General features: G+C 42.4%; 1 protein-coding gene and 1 long non-coding RNA gene across 5 annotated transcripts in view; one reads left to right on the top strand and one right to left on the bottom strand.

Annotated features, from left to right (window-relative positions):
* MBOAT2 (membrane bound glycerophospholipid O-acyltransferase 2) overlaps window positions 1-6114 on the bottom strand; it is a 173560-nt gene extending 167446 nt beyond the window's left edge. For both annotated transcript variants that reach the window (XM_006123617.4, XM_075923525.1), the window contains exon 1: window positions 5776-6114. In XM_006123617.4, coding sequence (XP_006123679.1) covers window positions 5776-5847 — 72 coding nt within the window. In that variant the 5' untranslated portion in view covers window positions 5848-6114. The remainder of the gene's footprint in view (window positions 1-5775) is intronic.
* The window catches only part of LOC112545881 (uncharacterized), a 55035-nt gene extending 32196 nt beyond the window's left edge, over window positions 1-22839 (top strand). For 2 of the 3 annotated variants that reach the window (XR_012902528.1, XR_012902526.1), the window contains exons 3-5: window positions 9715-9789; window positions 14707-14809; window positions 18235-22839. This is a non-coding gene — a long non-coding RNA (uncharacterized LOC112545881). Of the gene's footprint in view, window positions 1-6375; window positions 6756-9714; window positions 9790-14706; window positions 14810-18234 lie in introns of those variants that run through there. The other variant, XR_012902527.1, reaches the window with a different exon arrangement.
* Window positions 22840-23152: the final 313 nt, after the last annotated feature.

Genomic DNA, 23152 nt, shown 5'->3' with positions numbered 1-23152 from the left:
AACCTGATACCAGGGGACTACATACGGGGTTGGTGGAAAAGAAACAGAATGTACCTGTTCCTTCCACTAGCTAAAATCTTCAAAATTTATAAAAACCCCATTGTCACAGTTATGGGGAAATGCATCTGTAGTTCATCCTCATGATCCAACTAGGGCATGAGTCTAGGCTCCAAGCCCCTCATCCATCTTGAAAAGAGACCTGCATCTCTCTTCCTCTTGATCGGGTTTTGTGTTTTTTTGTTTTGTTTTTTTAAGATTGCACAAGTCCCTGCCAATGTTGGGGGTTCCCCAGCAAGCCAGAATACCAAAGGCTATGAATAACTCTAATTGCCAGTAGTCACAGACTGCCACACAGCTCTTTATAAGCAAGCACATTTATTCAAACTGTGAAAGCATTACAGAGAAATCATATTAAAGTAACAGAAAAACCTATATGCATGCATGTTAAAAAGCTTACCAGAGATCATCCCAACTCCAACCTCAAGCTCTAGTAAGTGTCAGTGCTTCAAGACATTCCGGGGTTTCATCATGGGTACAAGTTTATAACAGTCTCAGATTCAGAACCAAAATATCCATGAATAGTTCAGGCTTTCCTTTATACAGCTTGGGTTTTTGCTGTTGGCCTTAGGTAACAGGATAAGCAAACAACATTGCACTCCAGAGTGCATAGCATCAGAAGGCTGGTTTTTTGCATAACCAGTGGTGAGGATTTTGCAATCACCTCTCACAGCTATTCCCCAAGAAAACAACATTTTTTATTCCAAAAGTCCATTCTTGTCTGGTGCCTTGTTCAATATAGTTTTTTTGAACCCCTAGTTCTCATCTTTATCACATCTTCCCCTCTTGAGAGGTTCCATACAATCCCAGCATACTGTAATACATAGAAACATAGAATACTAGGACTGGAAGGGACCTCAAGAGGTCATCGAGTCCAGTCCCCTGCCCTTATGACAGGACCAAATACTGTCTAGACCATCCCTTATAGACATTTATCTAACCTACTCTTAAATATCTCCACAGATGGAGATTCCACAACCTCCCTGGGCAATTTATTCCAGTGTTTCACTACCCTGACAGTTAGGAACCTTTTCCTAATGTCCAACCTAAATCTCCCTTGATGCAGTTTAAGCCCACCTCTTCTTGTTCTATCCTCAGAGGCCAAGATGAACAAGTTTTCTCTCTCCTTATGACACCCTTTTAGATACCTGAAAACTGCTATCATGTCCCGTCCCCCCCCCCCCCCCCCAATCTTCTCTTTTCTAAACTAAACAAACCCAATTCTTTCAGTCTTCCTTCTTAGGTCATGTTCTCTAGACCTTTAATCATTCTTGTTGCTCTTCTCTGGACCCTCTCCAATTTCTCCACATCTTCTTGAATAGGGCCCTATCAAATTCATGATCCATTTTGGTCAATTTCATGCTCAGAGGATTTTAAAAATTGGAATTTTAATTATTTCAGAAATTTACTCCTGAAATTTCACAGTCTTGTAACTGTATGGGTCCTAACTCATAAAGGAGTTGCGGACAGGGTTGCAAGGTTATTGTAGGGAGGTTGTGGTACCGTTACCCTTACTTCTGTACTGTGGTTGGCAGAGGCAGTGTTTTCATAGCAGGGACACTGGAGAGCAGTGGTTACTGACTGGGAGTCCAGTACTGAAGGCAATGTGATAATAGCACAGTACTGCCACCCTCACTTCTGCATAGCTGCCTGAAGAGCTGTGCACTTGGCCAGCAGCCGCTGTTCTTTGGCAGCCCAGCTCTGAAGACAGTGCAGAAATAAGGGTGGCAGTATCATGATCCACTCCCAAAATAGCCTTTCAACTCTCTCCACAACCCTCTTTTGGGTTAGTACCCCAGTTTGAGATATGTTAATCTACCTTATGAAATCTGAATAGCAGAGGGTAAAAGCACACAAAAGATCAGATTGCAGAAGGGGAGACCAGATTTCACAGTCCATGATGAATTTTTCATGGCTGTAAATTTGGTAAGGCCCTGTACATAAACCATTAATTTAATAAAATGGCCCCCAAACACACAAAATTTCCCAAGGATTCTCCAGGAAATTGCCATATCTGTCACACCAGTTTTCCTCCTTTTGCCACAGAAGAGGAAAACAGAGGAATGGTCCTCTCATTAGATTTGAACCTCTCAGGTGGATTCATCCTTCGTAGTCTTTCAAATAAACTTCTAGGTAGTGGGCACCTGGCATAGATTTCAAGCCTTGGCTGCACTCTGTTTTTCTAAGCAGGACATCATATAGCCCTTCTAAAGCCTGGGCTACATGCAAATTATTGCATAACCATTCAGGCCTGTATGCAGGATTTTTTTGGGGGGAGGGGGAGGGGGAGAGCGCTTTTCCTGTAAATGTTGACCGCAATTTTTTTTAAATATGAAGGAGTTCAAAACAGTCATGCAGAGAGTGCGTATAAGAGAGGTTAATGACAAATCTGAGTGGAAACAGATTGGTAACATGATTTTGTTATATATACTAAAAATTTATATAGTAATAAAGGTTTTATAGAAATTATCTTCTGGAATATTCCTATAATATTGTAAGTGAAAAACAATATTCCAAAATACTCTAGTCTTCGTCTTCAGAGATTTTCATTTAAGACTATATACAGGCAAGTAGAAGTGAAATAAATGTTAGGTTACCCAATGCCTGAGTGATGCCCAACAGGACCCAATTACATCCTATATCTGGGGTGCCCAAGACATCAATCACTGTTGACCAGTCAATCTCAAGTGGTCAACCAGAGGATCACAAAACAGACCACTTCCCCAGCTGCTCCGGAGGGCTGGGGCAGAATCAGCTCTTGTACGACTGGGCCGTTTGGCTGAATCAGCCCCGTGGGACACCATGGGGTGGGGGGGAGTTCGCGCACACACACACACACACACACACACACACACACACACACACACACACATACACACCTCTACAGGCCTGCTTTTTCTGAAAAAAATCATATCTTTAAATCAAAGTTTTAGTCTGTCTTCACAGACAAAAAATATTTTAGTTCAATTATTTTAACTGCAAAATAGCTAACATGTTAATCCTATTGCTGTAATATTTTAGTAGAGACAAAATACAGGGCATTTTTACTAAATTATAGTTAGACTAAGTCAATATTACACCTTCCACCTTGGTTTGATTTCACTTACCTACATCATTGTAAAAACTAGAGTATTGTCTCCACTATGATTTTACAGCAAACAGTTAACATGCATTACCTATCTTGCTGTAAAATTCCACCTTTATGTGGCAGTGAAGACAGAGCCAAACTGGTACAACTTCCATACAAGAGAAGTATGTAGCTTTAACTATATTACTATAAAAATTATAAAGTTTACTCCTTTTGTACTTCCTTGTTCAGCCACACCTGCTTTTTTAATCTCTAGTGTTTTATTGTTGAATGGCATTCATAACCCTTGCACATACACAATTTATCCAAATACTTTGTTTCCTTTTTCTTTTCCTTCCACTGTTTCATCCCACTTGATTACATCTAACATTCATGTTCACTCTCTAATTAAATGTAGCTTTATGCATCTGTCTTGTGATGAAACTAGTTATACAAAAATCTCAGCTTTACAGATTTTTTAAAGTAAGCAATCCAATAAATACAATTTCTTACAGAGTTATATAATTTCACAAATCCTTGAAACCATACTCTAATAAACATTATTCTTGCTTAAATAATGGCTAATGAAAATATACAGCAATTCTCCCTTGTACACATCTACATATGAACATTAATAGTCCATAGAACAGGGTACGACAAAAATGAGGGGATAAAAATATTTTCACATTCTTGTTACAGAGTTTATAATCTACACACTCAGTTGTCATTGATATTGCTCTGGAAACTTCCATATAGCTTCCATATGGACAAAGTATTTTTCATAAAGCACCTATTTTACAGAAGCATCTGTTGCAGAACACTAGAACAAGACAGGTTATAATCTACATAGATTAAGATTCTAGATGGAGGTCTTTCAGGCTTTGGATAAATAACTGTAAATGGTGTATCAACAATATTTATATTTATAAAAAGAAGTTTTAACAAGTGATCTTATGCCACAAAGTGATGAAAGTTATAATGAATGTCAAGTCCTGGAATCATGCCATAAATGAAATAAAATCCATTATTATTTATTTTACAACATCCAAGTGAGTTCTTGGTGCTTTACAGAAATAGAAAAGGTGTGGTTCCTGCTTTAAGATCTTGCAATCTAGAAATAAGAGTACAGACACTAGGCCATATACTGCCCTTGATACCAATACAAGATGCATACTGAATCAATTCAAGTTCTAAATAGTATAATTCCTGGTGTCAAGTTCACTAGAATTGCCTGATTTTGTGAGCTTTTCTAACTGTGATATCTCATAGATATCTTTTATATCTTTAGGGGAGAAGAATAATTTAAAACTGAAATTCTTCTTTTTAAGAGTGTTTCCTTTCCTCAATTTTTAGTCCACACTGTTTTTCACTTGTGACGCTCAGTTTGGTGAAGCCCATGAAATTTAAAAGTCACTCCATGTACATATAATAGCAGTTTTTCTATTTTCCTTACCTTGCTTCTTTTATTTGCACTCTATCACCTTAGAAACTTAGACGCTGTGCCCCAGATCAGCTTTAACACATTAACAAGAAAAACAGTGTAATTCTTTCTTCTAAAATTGTTTCTCTAGTGACCCATACATCACAGTACTAGTACAATTCTTATGAACACTACATATATATTTGTAAAAGTGCTTATCCTGGGAATCAGGACATCCAAGTTCACATTTTATTTCCATTTCTTTCACAAACATACTATATGACCTTGGGTAAATCACTCAACCTCTACAACTCAGTTTCCCACTCTCTAAGACAGGGGTAATACTTTCTATTTCCCATGTGTTGAGAAATATAAGGCATCAGGTATTTACAGATCCTGAGATAAAAGTAACTGAGGAAGTGCAATTCCCACAGGTATATATTAATTATTAAACAGTGTGTTTATATAGATAGATATATGCACAAAATAAATAGTACTTTGTATTTATGTAAGACTATTCCATGAATTGCAGACATTAACTAACACTCATGACACCCCTGGGAGGTCAAGTCAATATTATCCCTCCTTTCCAGCTGAAAATAAAAAGGGTTAAATGTCTTCCCCGAGGCCACACAGAGGTAATTACAAAGCCAGGAAAAGAATGTATGGCTTCTACCAGTCCTCTGGTGAAACTACTTACCCACACGCATAGGGATCAACCACCACATAACAATTTGTAGATATACCTATTACTATATTATGGGCGCAATTTTATTACAGATCTATAATACAATTTATAACAAGTGTTGCAATTAAAAATACCATCTCACGTATTCTTTTGTATCTGTCAAAACACTGAGGTGCCCCCGTGCACCTGCACAAATAGCATTGTCGCTTACTCTCATACCCGATGAATACCCAAGTTAATCACATCTTGCGCACACACATACTAGTGTCAGAGATGGGTGGATGCAGGCACAAGCGTTTCTGCACAAAGGGCTGGATTGTGCACACAGGCACCCCGGTGCCTGGGCACGCACGGGGAAGGTCCGCAGACACACACAGAGCCGTGCTACGGGCTGGGGGGCGGAGGAGAAGCATGCAGGGAGAGATGCCGGGGCTGGGTTGAGGACAGGAGGGATGGGGGATGGGATGCCATGGAGGGGGCTTATCCCAGGCTGCCCCCTCTCCCTGCAAGTAGCCGGGCAGGGTGGGCGCCTCCCATCCTCACCTGGTCTATGGGCAGCCGCACGGCGTTGCTGAGGGGCTGCAGCAGCGTGGAGCCCGTGGTGCTGGTGGCCATGGCGAGGGCGCCGCCCCCGGCCCGGGAGAACGGGGACTAGACAGGAGGAGGAGAAGCCGCTTCCCTCCTGTCTCCCTACGGCAGCGCGAAAAACCCGAACGACGTCGTGACAACAACGGGCCGGAGGAGGCGGCGGGAGCGGCCCAACCGCGGAGTGACAGCTCCGCTGCCCAATCCACACTTATGCTCGCCTTGACCGACAGGTGACGGATCCCAATCCCCGCCCAGCAGGAGGGCGGGACAAAGCGGCCCGTCGTCACCTCCCCCTCAGCGTCGACTCGACGGTGGCCTCGAGTCTGGGGCGGTTGGGCTGGGTTATGGGCAGTGCTCTTCCTCCCCCCGCCCCGTTCGCTCTTTGCCTGGGCGTGGCTGGGACAACGGTCGTGAAGAAGAGACCGTTAACAGAACGGGGGCGTGGCAAAGTCTGGATGGGAGGAGAGTAATTAGGAGACTCCAGCATTGGGGAAGGGGTGACAGTGAGGATGCCCCAACGTTGGGGAGGGAGCACTGTCAGTGGGGAGGTAAAGAGGAGCCCTAGCTTAGGAGTGGGGCACTGGCAATGGAGATGGGGGGTAATGGGGAAGCCTGAGCATTGAGTGCGACTACTGGCGGTTAAGGTGGGGTTAAGGGGCCTCTACCAGCAATAGCAAAGGTAATGAGGGGTATCAGCACTGAGCAGAAGGGACTGTAGATTAAAGAGAGTACTTGGTAGGGTGGAGCTGTGGACAGTGTCAGCACTTGATGGGGCCAGTTGAGCAGGTCAAACCTAAGAGTGCTGTGGCAGCAGAGCTAAAGAAAGGGGAAAGTGGGGAACTTACCCAAAAGACTACATTGGCATCAGCAGTTGTCAGGAGTTTGGTAATTTGACACAACAGGATGAGGAAAGCAGGGGGAGCCACAGCATTAAGGTGGGACATAAGGATTGGAGCACAGGTCCCCTCTGAAAAGTAATGGCAATTGTCTGAAGATGCTAATTGCTACAGTGATAGTTATTGCCTAGTTTGAACTTGGAAAAAATCATACTGAGAGCTACTAGGATGGAGGTTTGCAAAACTTAGTTTGTTGCAGGAGTATGTGGATGTGATAAAGGTGGACAATGTACCAGAGATTATTAAGGAATATAAACAATTGGCTAATTCTCCTCCCCAAAATCATATCGCTCCATGGTTATGCAGATAGTATTGTATCACTGTAGTAATATTGTGGATGGTTGTGTTATATGATGGCCAAACAAAGTGCATGATAACAGAATAAAAAAAAACTTGTGAAAAGACCACAAGGGGACTTTGCTACCACTGAATAACAGTGATATTAATAAAGTCTTCTTTCTATAAGTATTATTTTACATACCTATTTTACCCACTGCTAAATAAACTATTTCTTGAGTACGCTAAGAGTGACACTACTTATTCACTCAGTGTTCAATTTGCAAATGAATTGCAAGATGATAGTGATATTTTCTTTTGGGATACTAAAAGCAAGATACGTATGTCTACGTACAGTAACAATTCACAGAGGGGTAGCTGTATTTGTATCTGCAAAAACAATGAGAAATCCTGTGAAACCTTACAGGCTGACAGTTTTATTTGGGCATAAACTTTCATGGGTAAAAACCACTTGGTCAGATACATAGAGTGGAAGTCAGAGGCTGGGATATATATATATATATATATATATATATATATATATATATATATATATATATATATATATACTAGCATATCAAAAGAAGGGAGTTGCATAGGAACAGTGTTAATGAGGCCTGTTCAGTCAGCAGTCAGTATGGATGTGGCTCACTCCCATCAGTTGATGGGGAAGTGTGAATACCAAGAGAGGGAAAGTTGCCTTTGTAGTGAGAGAACCATTTTAAGTCTTTATTCAGTCCTAATTTGTATTAGATTTGCAAATGAATTGCAGCTCTGCTGTTTCTCTTTGCAGTCTAGTTTTGATGGTTTTTGTAAAACGACTGCTACTTTTACATCTGTTACTGAGTGTCCAGGGAGATTAAAGTATTCTTCTGCTTTTTGTATATTACTTTTCTTGATGTCTGATTTGTGTCCATTTATCCTTTGGCAAAGAGACTGCCTGGTTTTGCCAATATACAAGGCAGAGAGGCATTGTTGGCACATGATGCCATAAATCACATTAACAGGTGTACAGGTGGATGAGCCCCTGATGGTGCGGTTGATGTGGTTAGGTGTCACTAGAATAGATATGTGGGCAGAGTTGGAATGGAGTTTGTTGCAGGGATAGGCTCCAGTGTTAGTGTTTCTGTGGTGTGGTGTGTGTGGTTGCTGGTGAGTATATGCTTCAGATCAGGGATGGACATGTATAAGTAAGGACTGGCCTGCCTCCCAAACTCTGTGAGACTGAGGGATTATTTTTCAGCATAGGTTGTAGATTGTCAATGATGCACTGGAAGGGTTTAGCTTGGGGCTGTAAGTGATAACCAGTGGTTTTCTGATATTTTCCTTGTTGGGCCTGTCCTGTAGAAGGTGACTTCTGAGTACTCTTCTGGCTCTGGCAATCAGTGACAATTGAATGACTAATATAGTGGTTGCATATATGAGACCAAGAATTATTTCTTCAGGGACCAGTAGAACTAGGAGGAAGTGGGACTTGCAGCAATCTATGGATAGTCACGCTGTAGCACCCAGGATTGATACATATATTAGAATAGTCTGCATTCATATGCCTGTCTTTTTAATACAAAATCTTTATACTTATAGTGCTTGATTTCTCCTTATGTATTAATGCAGGAGTGGGCAAAATATGGTCCATGGATCGGACCATGACCCTCTAGGTTGCTGAAAGTCCCACAATACAGCATTCAGGCCAACTGTCTGCCTGTCGCAGACTCAAATACACCACTCTCAGGAGAAGCTGGCTGTTGCTAGCATCCATGTCTTTGCATGCCCCTTTGGGAGGGTGGGAAGCAGTGGGTTTCCATACAGTGCCTCCACCCCCAGCACCATCATTATAGAAATTAGCCAATGAGAGCTGCAGGGGCAGTGCTCATGGACATGGGCAGCATGCAGAGACCTGCTGTTTTCCTCCCCACCAGGGGCACACAGACAGATATTTTCCAGTAGCAGCTAGCCCCTGTGATGAGTTGCATGGGGCCATCATGACATGCAGGTAGCCTGCCTGCCTGAGTGCACCACTGCCTGGGAGCTGCTTTTGATAGGCACTTTCTGGCCAGGACCAGAGCTTGCACCTCACACCTTCTTTCACATCCCAACCTCCTGCCCCATAGAGAAACTCTTTCCTGCTCCCAAATCCCTCCTGGATCCTGTATTCCCTCCTACATCCCAGTCCTCTGCCTGCAGCTTCCATCTGCAGCCAAACACCATCCTAGACCTCACACCCTCTCCATTAATATAATAGAAAAGTGTGATCCATGACCACTTACCAAAATTCTTGGAGTGGTCCCCCTGTTAAAATTATTGCCAACCTCTGCATTAAAGGTTATCTTTATTAAGTATTTCATTCTCCTAATTTGCATAATGAAAGAGTTTATGGAATAGTGCACTGTTATCTAGATCCTCCAATTCTTGCTATAAAGTGGCTTTCAGTGACTTTTCTGGAGCTTAAGGACTTTTTCAAAGTGAGTACCCAGTTGTCACTCAAAATTTGGAGATGAGTAAATCTAATGAGACTTCTGTTAGCTCACAATTTTGAGAGTATAGGTACAGAAACAGCAATGTTCATCTGCAGCTTGGGCAAAAGAGTGACCTGTATCCAGAGTATTTCTGATTATGACATAGATTGACAGCAGTGTATGTTTATTGGCACTCAATAGCTTGAATAACATGAAGCTGTGATTTTCTTCCCCGCAGGGGTGAAAGTAACTTACGTTTCTTACAGGTACTGTGGTATGAGGAGGAGCTCAGGGTATGAGAGGAGTGCAGGCATCAAGGGAGGAGGCTGAGGAGTATAAGGGTAAGTGGAGAGGGGCAAGGGCACCATTTCAGGGGTGGGGAGCTGTGGCCACAAATACTAAGTTGCGTCTGCTATTCCTTTTCTCCTGACAATCAGCAAGTGAGGGGGAAGTGCAGAGCATGCTACATTCCTCCTTTGCCCCTTCCCTCAGCTCTGCAGCTGGGAGCAAGAGGAAAGCATTCAAAGTGTGCGCTTTCCTCTCATTCCCTGATTGTCAGGGGAAGAAGAGCAGCAGAGTTCTGGATATGCATAGCTGCACGCCCCCAACCAGCCCCTTTAACCTGCCTGGCTGCCTGCTTCTTAGCAAGGCAACTTGCAGGAGAGTCCCAGGAGCCCAGATGGGAGCAGCTGCAACCAAGTGCCCCAACTGCCTGGCTTCTTCAATTTATATGTATGTTGAAAACTATCAGTTGCATTCAGAATGGAGGCAAAGAAGAGACCAATGAGGATTTGTTACCTTTTTGTATATTAATCTGAACTCTTCAGTGGTGCTAGTCTCAATTTCAATGGACCATAAATTAGGAATATAAATGACTAGTCCCTCAACTAGTCGCTCCATGCCCCTTGCTGCCTTTTTCAGAGGCAGCATGGGGGAGGAGCTGGTGCTAGGGGGAACCATCTTAAAAGCCAGTTTCTCCCCCAGCACTGTCTCCATGGGTGGCATGGGAGGCAGGGAGGTAGTGGGGACCGGGCACGAGCTGGGTATCAGCTGATTCCCAGCTTGTGCTCAGTCCCAGAATCTGTGCCTCTGCTTTAAAAACATTTAAAAATCAGAAGTGCAGCGAGGGGAACCCAGCATGAGCCAGGACAGCTGATTCCTGCTTGCGCTAGGTTCTCTCTCTCTCTCTCTCTCTCTCTCACACACACACACACAAAAACCTTTTTAACGTATAAATATCCGACATGCTCTTAATACATTTAAAAGGCAGAGCCATAGTGGCATTAGATCCTGGACTGGGAAGTAACCCCGCTGGGAAGTAACCCACTTATTGCCCAGTTGATGGAAAATCCATAGACTAGTCAATTAGTTCATTAAACTAAATTTAACATCCCTACCATAAATGCCTCTCAGGGAATTGCAAAACAACTTTGTGTTGTTACTATTGGCATAAGGCTTTCTTTTCATCATTTTAATCAAACCAATTCAATTTGTTTTGATTCTTGATCAGTTTCTTCTAAGACTTGACTGATGGTCAACTTGAATATATTTCACTTTTTAAGTGAGTAACTAGATAATGACACAGTACAGGTTGGACCTCCCTCGTCTGGCACACGGAGGACCTGACTGGTCCCGAACAAGAGGATTTGCGGAACAAGGGGAAGTCTCTCCCAAAATGGCCCATACTGCCTCCAGCTAGGACTCAAGCTGAGCCCTGCTGCTGCATTCCCAGCTATGGCTCCCCAGGCTGGAGCTCTGTGGCTGCCTGGGCTCTGTAGCTTCTGGGTCTGCTGGGGCACTATGGCTGCCACAGCTGCTGGGGCTCCACAGCCTCTGTGGCTGCCAGGACCAAGGCTCCATGGCTGCCAGGACTCTGCAGCCGCTCCTGGCCCCCCACTACCACCCGGCAGCAGGGGCCAGAACTCCCTGCTGTGCTTCCCTCCTTCAACACAGGGCTCCTGGCTGAGTCACCCCCAATCCCCTTATACCTGGACTCTTTGGTTCCAGAAACAGTTTCCAGACCTCCTGTTAAAGGAGGTACAACCTGTACAACCAAATATTTCCTCTTTTACCTCATTTTTTTCTTGATGAAATATCTCCCAATTTTGCTGTGATTAATTTTGATTTAATCTGGTCAGCATTGTTTTGATGGGGGGCAAAAACATGTATATTGAAAATGGCTCTGATTATCCTATTATCTTCACATCATTTTTATAATGGTGTTGTCCCTTGACCATCAAATTAGAAGATTGTTTTAGTAATAAAGAGGTCATGGTCAGAATATTTAATGAGTAAGAGGAGATCATTGCTGTTTATATTGCTGATTTGTTTTTTATTACACCGTTCCAAGCTTCAATGTCTTTTTCACTGGCATTAAAGTCTGTTAGAAGCATGTCTTCATAGAATCATAGAACAGTAGAACTGGAAGGGACCTCAAGAGGTAGAGTCCTGTCCTCTGCCATCATGGCAGGACCCAGCACCATCTAGACCATTCCTGATAGATGTCTGTCTAATCTGCTCTTAAATATCCCCAGAGATAGAGATTCCACAACCTCCCTAGGCAACTTATTCCAGTGTTTAACTGCCCTGACAGGAAGTTTTTCCTAATGTCCAACCTAAATCTCCCTTGCTGCAGCTTAAGCCCATTGCTTCTTGTTCTATTCCCAGAGGCCAAGATGAACAAGTTTTCTCCCTCCTCCTTATGACACCCTTTTAGATATCTGAAAACCACTATCATGTCCCCTCTCAGTCTTCTCCTTTCCAAACTAAACAAGCCCCAATTCTTTCAGTCTTCCTTCATAGGTCATTTTCTCTAGACCTTTAATCATTCTTGTTGCTCCTCTCTGGATCTTCTCCAATTTCTCCACGTCTTTCTTGAAATGTGGTGCCCAGAACTGGACACGGTACTCCTATTGAGGACCAATCAGTGCAGAGTAGTGCGGAAGAATGACTTCTTGTGTCTTGCTCACAATACTCCTGTTAATGACTGGGTATAGATTTGATTATGTCATCCAAATCAGAATACAACTTTTTTTTTAAATTTCTTCTGTACTGTTTGTAATTGTAGCATAAGCACTGATAAGAATCACAAAATATGAATTTCCAGTGGGAAATCACAGTTATTAGGCATTCATTTTTAGCCACAGATAAGATTTTTGGTGATTTCAGGAGGCTGACTTTAAGAGCAAAACCAGAGGTATATATTTTGTCTTCCTCTGTGGTTTCCTTTTTCTTTTCTCTTAGGTCTTTTATGGAGCCTTTGAAATTCAGTTTGCTGATGGCAGCTAGGTCAATGCTGTATCTGGCAAGTTCCCTTTTAGTTAATGGTATATATTTTTCAGGTTTTGATGTGTTATATCAATCCATTAGAATCTGCATGTTCCATGTTGCCTTCGGTGAGCAGTCTTGTTTTTCTTATAGAATAACCACAGTGTACATGATCCATCAGTTGCAGTAAATTACTTCTTTTAGTTATCCTCCTGCATTCTGTGTCCATAGTTTCCACCATTTATTTCATTCTTGTGTTGGTCTGTTTGGGCTTCTGAGTGCCATGTTGATGGATTTGGCTTCTTTCTTTGTTGTTCTGCGTATTTCTCTAGGTTGCCGTCTTTTTCTCTTCTTAGGTGGTATCCATGTTATCACTTGATGTGGAAATCATATTGGTAGCAGCCATAAAGTGTGTTCTAAATGTTTTTATCTTCTTCTTACCATATTTTTTTTAGGTTGGTTTGCTCTACTTAAAACAGGGGTGGGCAATAATTGTTGACGGGGGGCCAATCCAAGAATTTGGAAAGTGATTGAGGGTCACATTCTTCCATGATATTAACGGTGGAGGTGTGGAGTCTGGGATGCAGGTTAGATGCAGAAGGGAGCTTGGGGTAAGAGAGGGAGTTTGAGTGAAGGAGGCAGTTATGACCTGGGGCACTGGACTGGTGTGCAGGGGGCTGGATTGTGACTGAGAGCAGGGAACTGCAGTATAGGAGGGAGTGCAGGGGTGTGACCTACGGCAGAAAGGGACTGATATCTGTGGTAGGGGATTGGGGTGATGGATCTGGGAGGGGGTAAGGGTGCAGGATGGGGGCAGAGGATTTGAGTATGTGGAGTGGGGGTTAGAAGGTTGAGGAAGGGTGGAGCTGGGGTGCCAGAGGCAGCCTCTGTCCAGGAGACTTACCAACTAGCAGCCTGTTTCTGAATCAGCTTCCCTGCCTGCCCTGCCCCCCCACAGGCTGCAGCCATGTGCTCTGTGAATAACTAGGAGCCTGCCTGTTATTGAAACAGTCAGCTCCCATTGGCCAGTTTCTGGCTAGAAGTCAGATGGGAACAGCTATCAAAGCTTCCCCTCTTCCCTCCAGGCTCAATTTTTAAAGTGAAACCGCTCCACACTGCATTTCTGAGTGTATGGGTGGGGCTAGGCAAGCAAGTAGCCTTCCTGGGGTTCCGTGCAGCATCCGTAAGCTGGATCCGGTGGCTTGGTGGTCCGGATCCAGTCCGCGAGCCATATTTTGCCCAGGTCTGACCTAGTGTCTCATGTCACAAGAAACTCTTTGCCAGTGGAATCTGAAGATCTTCTGCAGGCATGTACTTTGGAATTAGTTGATTTTCTTATCAATTTCTGTTGTAGGTTTCCATGGCTTTGCTCCATAAAGAAGAACAGATATGCTGATATTTATTTTTATTTTATTTATTTATATTTATTCATTTTTATTGGTACTAATCATGCTATTTTTATCAGTCTTTTTTCAAGTGTATAAAAGTTGCTTGCTGCTTTTGATATTTGTTGTTTGACATCTAGTAAGGTGTCACCATCATTGCACATCTCATTTCTTAGATAGGTAACATGAGTTTTTTTCTTCTAGTATTTCTCAGTATACTCTCGGATAGCATTTGGGACATTGAGTGCCATATATTTTGTTTTTCCCTTCCTGAAAACAAACCAACTTGTTTTTGTTTCATTTACCAAAAACTTGGTTTTTGTTTTTTTTCGATTAAGCAATGTGTAGAACTAAGCAGGTAAGTGTCATCAGCAAAAATGAGGTATTCTAATTGTACTTCATCATTTGTACATACAAATCTTCAGTTGCCTCATGCAATTACATTATTCGTGATATAGTCAATGAACAGTGTGAACAGTTGTGGAGCATAAACACTTTGCCTTACTGCAGTTTCCACTGCCAAACATTAGCTGATGATGTCACCACATGACTGCACATTATTCATGGCAATATTTAGGGCATGTAATCTAGCCCTTTTCCTTCTAGAAATGCTGAAAAAAGCTGCTCAGTCACCTTGGGTGTTGTCAGACATGCTTGCTGCCCATGAATCAAAGATGAGCAACCAGAGTTTCAGATTACTTATGTGCAGGTTTGTGAGTGTAACTTCCAGTGTTCATCAACACTTATCATTGCAGGACTTTCTTAATGATGTCTGAATGCCTGTGTGTGAGAGTTTTTGTTTATGTAAGAAGACCATAGCACAAAGGCCTGGGGGTAAAAGGCAGGCTAGTTTATTTTATGGGCCCCTCTACACTCTAGAGTGGAGCCAACAATGAGGAGTTCAGTGTGTGGGAGGGGTGTGGGTCTGGACAAGAGGGTGGATGCAGGAGTAGATTGGGAGTTGGTGGGTCTGGAGGGTGCAGAAGCTGTCTGGGGTGGTATGGCTGTGCAGTAGGTAGAATGTAGGAGCAGAGAGGGGGTGCAGGGTTTGGGTGGGATGGGGGGCCACAGTGCTGGAGCACCAGCTCTCCAATGCTGGGGGGGGGGCAAGCCTCAGGGACTGGATGCAGGCAAGATGAGGGACAGATCCAGCCCCTAAACCATAAGTTCCCCACTCCTGTTCTACAGTATAATTTTGCAATAGCTTTCCAACTGTTCATCCAAGAGGTATCCTTCACCTGATCTGTCAAAGCACGCTTAATATGCTGGGAATCGGCATTTCCTCTCATAGCTGCTCTCTACCAGATTTAATTTGCTAGTCAAAGCAGCATCCCAGGATGTGGCTGGGGACTGCCTCTATACCACTGCTTCATACTAGCAACTACTTGGAGCCATGGGTAAAATTGAATAAGAAGTAAGGACCAATGACAGAGAACCACTCAAAAAGTATCCTGATTTTTTTTCAGGTACAACCTCTCCTTCTTTTGGGATGTATAATCAAGAATTCCACTAATGGTTTTCATGTTATTCAAAAAGGACTATAATTTTGTTTACACTATTCACAAAAATAGTTAGTTTAAAGTCTTTGGGAGTACACACGTTATCAAGATAATTTGATCCATAAAAACAGAATCCATTCATTTCTATACCATTCATCAATGCAGCATCTGAGTATCTAATTTCAGAACCAAATTACACAAGGTTTTTTCGTTAGAAAAGAACAATACGTTTTAAAAGATATATAAGTTTGCTAGTACCAGAATACTTTGCTCTTTCCACATGTGCTTTTATATTTTATGATGGAATACCTGGAAATACGACTTCAGGCCATACATGCAATTATTGTATATACCCCCTGGCATAATATTGCAAAGAGATTAATTAGTTCTTTAAAACAGTTTTAACAAATAATAAGACTGTTTAAGAATGATGATATTCACTGACATATACAGGCAGTCCCCGGGTTACGTACAAGATAGGGACTGTAGGTTTGTTCTTAAGTTGAATTTGTATGTAAGTCGGAACTGGTACATATTGTAGGGGAAACTCTAGCCAAACATTTCTCCAGAGCTCAGTTTTATTCTCCCACACCTCACTTCCCTCAGTCCTTTATTATCAAGCTGAGGTGTCTGCTGAGAAAAGCCGTTCCGCGTCTCCCTGGTCTGCTGGGTGGGGCGCTAGCTTCACGTCTCCCTGGTCTGCTGGGGGGAAAGGCAGCTAGTGCGGGGTTGCCTCATCCCGTTTGTAAGTAGGGAATCCGATGTAAGTCGGATCCATGTAACCCGGGGACTGCCTGTATACCACAAGGCCTAAATTGCCTGCTGCTAACCTGAGGCCTTTGACAATTAGGGAAAAATGTATTAAACTTAATCCCCAATGTAACTTCATGAATTTTATTGGAGTTATACCAGGCATGGATTGATCCAACATGCCTAGCTTCTTCATAATTTACTTAATTTCTCCTGCAGCCTAAGGAAGACTATTGATAAATTCATTTGGTCTTAAAGTCAAAGCTTTTCACTATCTGATAACAAAGTACTATCACTAGTGTATACCCAAATGTACCTTTGTCATGCAAACTTGGTCAGATGTCACTGTTTATTATTGCTATAAAACTGAGATGATAAAAAAATCTAAACTTTTAAACAAAAATTACACAAAGTGGTAGGCAGACACAGCATGGCTAACAGGAATGAGCCCAAGTTTGGAAGCCAGGAACACTTATATTTTAATCCCACCCAAACTTTACTTGTGAGAATAAGACCAGTAAAATCAAAAGGAATACAGGGGTGTCCACAAGATTGAGACACCTTAATTTGGGAGGCAGGGGTAGGCTTAACTTGGGGGTCTAGCTATTTAAAGCATGGCTCTTTAAAAATCTTTAGTTAAAAATTTTGAGGTAGCATTTCAGAAGGATTGCCTGAGAGATAGCTATTAGCTAATTCTGAGTCATTATCTACTGGCAGTCAGTGTTACTCTAGAACAGAGAAACCTTCAGGAGTATTGATAGTCATAAGCGGGGCTCGCTGAACCATGGTGAGCTCCGCTAGCTAGCCGCGCTGTCCGGCGATCTGCACATGCACAGATCGTTCTGCGCATGCACAGATCTCCCGAACCCGGCTCTTCCAGGTTACAATCTACTCGCCTGTGGTGAATAGATTGTATTATTTGTCGAGCCCTGGTTATAAGATACAAAAAACTGTTCATAGCCAATTATTTACCCAATGAATATAGTCCTTATTTCCTATTTTCAAACTTTGAGAAAACTCACCATGTCACAACATAAAGTGCCATTCTGAAAGGTATTTTAGTAATCTGTAATTTTAAAATAAAGTTTATACTCTTTTTGTCAGTATATGTGCTCTGTCTGTACTCAAAGTATGAAAAGTATGTTTCAGCACTAAATCATTCTGAGGTCTTACAACAGAATCTACAGGAATGTGTATTATAAGTCTTAAAATAATAGTGCCTTGCACCTAACCAGGGAAACTGGTTATTCTGTTTACATGAAGTAGAAAGATAATTCCTTCTCCAAATAATTTACGTTCCAGGGCAGGGCTACTCAACTTTAGAAGCTCCTGGGGCCACAATGATACCTCACAGCACATGCTGAGGCCGCAACTTAAGTGTGGTTGCATATGCATGCAAATATATATGCAAAAATATGCAAATAGCTTCTTTCACACTGACAGGCATGAATACAAAGATTAAGGCAAGAGTACACAACACACAGGCCCCATTTAAGTCAGTTCTACTGATATTAATAAAATGCAACATTTACCGGATTTCCACCCATATGACAGCACTTTTAATGAGCAATGACAGTCCAGGAATTTAACTACTAATACACATATCAACAGAAGACCATTATATTGACTACATTTTTGTTTTGGCTCCCACCTGTGGGCCATGTGTTGAGCCCCGCAAAAACCCAAACCGTACCACGAGCCACAAATAAACAGGCGGTGGGGCAGCATGCGTCCCATGTGCCACATGTTGAGTAGCCCTGTTCTAGGGTCACAATAAGACACACCAAGTGTAAGTGGTAGAAAAGATTTACAGTGAAACAAGCATATTTTGAATTAGAAAGAGAAGTAACGATTTTCTTCTTGTCTACTTATTCTCATTGGACAGGTTTTTGAAGAAATCACAGCAGATATTAGTTTTGGCATGGGATTTGAAAGAAGATGGTATTATGGTGTTTTTTAGAACTTTCCAGAGTATCAAAGTATCTGAGGGAGAAGCAGAGGAAAGTAATTGTATATAACACAAACCTCTGCCAATGTGTTGCTATTCTACCATGCTATTCATGGCATTTTATAAAATAAAATAAAATAAATGAAGTCCCAACTCTAAAGATATTACAGTTACCCTGTAGACCCAATCCAAGAAGGTTGAGTGCTTCTTGCAAATTCTATTTAGTTCAGTGACTGTTGAGGATGTTCATCATGTTGCAAGAAACAATACTTAAATTTCATAGGATATAGCAGTGAATAAATGACAAGAAAAAGATATGGTGAGGACAAGAGTTAACAGTAAATGATTGACATGCTTCGTCATATACATGTCTTGTTCTTCTGTTTATATACATGTACATATTTTAATAATATGAGAGGGCCTAGTGAATAAAGAGGAGGAAAAAATCATCTCAAATATAGCTATATAGAATTAGGTTAATAAAGAAGGGTGGTTGCAGATCTTCATTATAAAGTCATAACTTAGCCCACTTTGGTTTAGAAAATTAATTTGGCCTGGAAATTGTCAGATCTACTGTGAAGTAAAGAGAAGTTTTTGCAAAATCTGAAAATTAAGATATGTTATGGAATCATAGAATAGTAGAACTGGAAGGGACCTCGAAAGGTCATTGAGTCCAGTCCCCTGCCCTCCTAGCAGGACCAAATACTGTCTAGACCATCCCTGATAGACATTTATCTAAACTACTCTTAAATATCTCCACAGATGGAGATTCCACAACCTCCCTGGGCAATTTATTCCAGTGTTTCACTACCCTGACAGGAACTTTTTCCTAATGTCCAACCTAAACCTCCCTTACTGCAGTTTAAGCCCATTGCTTCTTGTTCTCTCCTCAGAGGCCAAGATGAATAAGTTTTCTCCCTCCTCCTTATGACACCCTTTTAGATACCTGAAAACTGTATCATGTCTCCCCTCAATCTTCTCTTTTCTAAACTAAACAAACCCAGTTCTTTCAGTCTTTCTTCATAGGTCATGTTCTCTAGACCTTTAATCATTCTTGTTGCTCTTCTCTGGACCCTCCCCAATTTCTCCATATCTTTCTTGAAATGTGGTGCCCAGAAGTGGACACAATACTCCAAGGCTGTTTCTAGACTGCATCCCTTTTCTGTAAAAGGGATGCAAATTAGACACATCACAATTGCATGTGCAAATGATTTAAATCCCCCTCACTTCATTTGCATAAACATGGCTGCCGCTTTTTTCTGGCTCGGAGCTTTGCCGGAAAAAAGCACCAGTCTAGACGGGGATCTTTCGGAAAATAAAGCCTTTTCCGAAAGATCCCTTATTCCTAACCAGCACAGAGTACAGCAGAAGAATGACTTCTCGTGTCTTGCTCACAACACACCTGTTAATGCATCCCAGAATCATGTTTGCTTTTTTTGCAACCGCATCACACTGCTGACTCATATTCAGCTTGTGGTCCACTATAACCCCTAGATCTCTTTCTGCCGTACTCCTTTCTAGACAGTCGCTTCCCATTCTGTATGTGTGAAACTGATTGTTCCTTCCTAAGTGGAGCACTTTGCATTTGTCGTTATTAAACTTCATCATGTTTACCTCAGACCATTTCTCCAATTCGTCCAGATCATTTTGATTTATGACCCTATCCTCCAGATTAGTCGCAAACCCTCCCAGCTTGGTATCATCTGCAAACTTAATAAGCGTACTTTCTATGCCAATATCTAAATCGTTGATGAAGATATTGAACAGAGCCGGTCCCAAAACAGACCCCTGCGGAACCCCACTTGTTATACCTTTCCCGCAGGATTGTGAACCATTAATAACTACTTTCTGAGTATGGTTATCCAGCCAGTTATGCACCCACCTTATAGTAGCCCCATCTAAGTTGTATTTGCCTAGTTTATTGATAAGAAGATCATGCAAGACCGTATCAAACAGTGCGTTATAAAATAATACCCTCATTTGAAACAGTAAGATATAGAACAGTAAAATAATACCCTCATTTAAAATTTTGACTTATGTCTGATGTCTGTCACCCTATGTCTTTGTCACCCTTTTGATCAAAAGCTACTTGTCACTATCTCCCCTTCAAACATTCTATATAGTAAAGTCTCCCTCAAAATATGGGTGCCAGTTATTTCTGAGATAATATAGGCTTTAATTCAGCAATGGGCAACCTAGGCTAGTGAGTGGGCCGCATGAGTGGTCCTCCTTTATTTCAGTGGGCCACAAGATAGTTGTAACTCAGATGGTCTCTTAGAATAGGGTAGCTTTGCTAACTGCACTTTCATACCTAGAATTTGCAGGGTGTTCTGATTGAATTGTAGCATTGCTTTCATTGGATGCAGGAGCACATGACTCTTACTGTCAATGTTGTATGCAGTCATCATGCACCTCACTTCATTATCCTTGCTTTACTTACATTAAGGATGTAAATGCCTAGTCGACTATCCCATAAGCAGAAGGCAGCAAGTGGGGGAGCAGGATCTGGTGCTGGGTGGAGCTGGCTTAAAAGCCGGTCCTCCAGCACTGTCTTTGTGAGGGGTAGGGGAGGTGGAGGCACAGCAGGAAATGGCGCATGTGGCTACTGAAGCAGTCTCTGCTTACACCAGTTCTGCTGTGATTCTGCTTCTGAAATGTTCAAGAGCCCTGCTGGGGAGTCCCCATGCTCCCTGCAGGGCTTCCTTTTGAAATGTACAAGAGCCCCACCATGGCTCTTGTACATTTCAAAGGCTCAGACACCAAAAGGAGGGTGCCTGCAAGGCTTCTGCTTTTCAACTGTAGCAAGAGCCAGGCAGGGCTCTTGTTACAATTCAAAGGTGGAGATGCCCTTATCAACTAATCAAATAGTCGAAGGGGGTCCCATTAACTATTCGATTAGTTAATCTAAATTTAACATCCCTAACTTGCATGTCACTTTAGTAAAACTGGGGGAAAGAAATACACAGATGGAAATGAGTGGAATCTGGCAACCCTGTGCATGGGCAACGGTAAACAAAATGTCTTGTGGGTCAAACAGAACCCTGAAGGGCCACAGGTTGCCCACTGTGGTAATTAGAGTTGGTTGTCGTGGATAGTTTGGGACCCAAACTTTCACCCAATGGTGCCAATAGAAATTATTTGCCAGTCTTTAGTGGTAGCAGAATCAAGTTCACGTGTGTGGATGTAGGCATATTGGCCCCCATTGGCTGTTTGCCTTTTAGAAAACACATAAGTATCCTTCAAGAGCTAACAGATATCTTCCTTTAGCTCACATGATGGAAACCTGGGTGTTTTGGAGTTGAAGTTATTGGCCTCCTTATCCAGCCTACAAGTTTCAGTATTTTATTATTAAGTGATTTGGATGAATTCCCCTGCTTTTAAATGCTTAAATTTAGTAAATGAGCTGATGAAAAAGTACATTGCTCTTACCTAGGAGCCAGAACTATTTTTTAAAATGAAACTTTTTGGTTTTAGTGTTATAATACTTTGAGGGTTATAATAATAAATATGTTAAATTAAGATCATCTACTGTTGTATACAGTATTTTTGTAGATATGCCAGTCCCAGGATATTAGCTTGAAAGGTTCTCTCTCTCACCAACAGAAGTTTGTCCTATTAAAGATATTACCTCACCCATGTTGTGTCTCTCATAAAATCGAGATGTACTTATTCAAAAGAATCATTCCCAAAAGTTTACCTACCTTCCAAATAGGAAAATAGACTTTAGACAGCTCATAATCATTAATGATATTAAGTTCATCATCAGAATAAAAAAAATTAAATAAGTCTATATAGGAATTAACTGAGTGACAAGAAGTCCTCGAGTAAATAAAATTTTACATAATATGAAACTATTACTTTAAAATATTCCGCAGAGGGTTTTTTTGGTTTTTTGGGGTTTTTTTTAAACAGACTATACCCTAAAATGCTTTATGTGACATAAAATATAAGATGGTGGATAATAGGGATGTGTTAATATACACATTTAAATGGTTAACCAATGAGCTTGGGCTCATCAGTTAACTTTCATGGTTGCTAGGGTTGCCAGGTGTCCCGTTTTGAACTAGACAGTCTGGTATTTGAGCTTTCTGTCCGGGAAACAAATTGAGTAAATACTGGACATGTAAATGACCTCTAATTAAGTTTTATTATTATGAGTATCAGTACGTAGTTATGTACTGTCTGTCTGGTGGACACGCTCACACTGCGAGAGCGTATGCACCAGCCAGGCAGTACGCAACTACACAGTAGAGAGGAGGAGGGCAGGGCAGGATGGAATCTCCGGGGCCAAACTCGCTCATGTTCCGCCGGTACTCTGCGTGGGACAGGCAGCACCCCGGGATCTGTGCGTGCCCGGGCCAGCCACGCTCCCTGCCAGCCGATTCTCTCGTCCCACTCTCCCAACGCCCTCCTGGCCAGCCTTGCTTCCTGCCAGCCGGTTCCCCCCCTGATCTCCCCTGGCCAGCCCCGTTCCCTGCCGTCCAGTTCTCCCCCAGCCAGCCCTGCTTCCTGCCCAGCTGGTACCCCTCCCCATCTCCCCCAGCCAGCCCTGCTCCCCTCCCAGCCGCTCCCTACCCTCCCCCCCCCCCCCCCCGCCTCCGAGGTCAGGTGTGTCCAAGGGTTTTTTTTAAGCCATCTGGTAATCCTAATGGTTGCACACAAGTCTCCCCCACTATGCTGCTGCTTCTGTATCAGAGGCAGTGGTGGTGGGGGCAGGTAGCAGACAGGAGCCAGAGCCTGCAGGAAGCCAGCTTTTAAACAGGCTCCCTGTAAGCACTACCGCCTTCCCCCCAACACTGCTCTCTCTGATACAGAGGCAGCAGGCAGGAGCAGGTGCTCCAGTTTTTAAATTGGC

This window comes from Pelodiscus sinensis, chromosome 3 (assembly GCF_049634645.1).
Source record: "Pelodiscus sinensis isolate JC-2024 chromosome 3, ASM4963464v1, whole genome shotgun sequence".
Classification (NCBI taxonomy): Eukaryota; Metazoa; Chordata; order Testudines; family Trionychidae; genus Pelodiscus; species Pelodiscus sinensis.
This window is presented reverse-complemented; position numbering and strand designations above follow the sequence as displayed.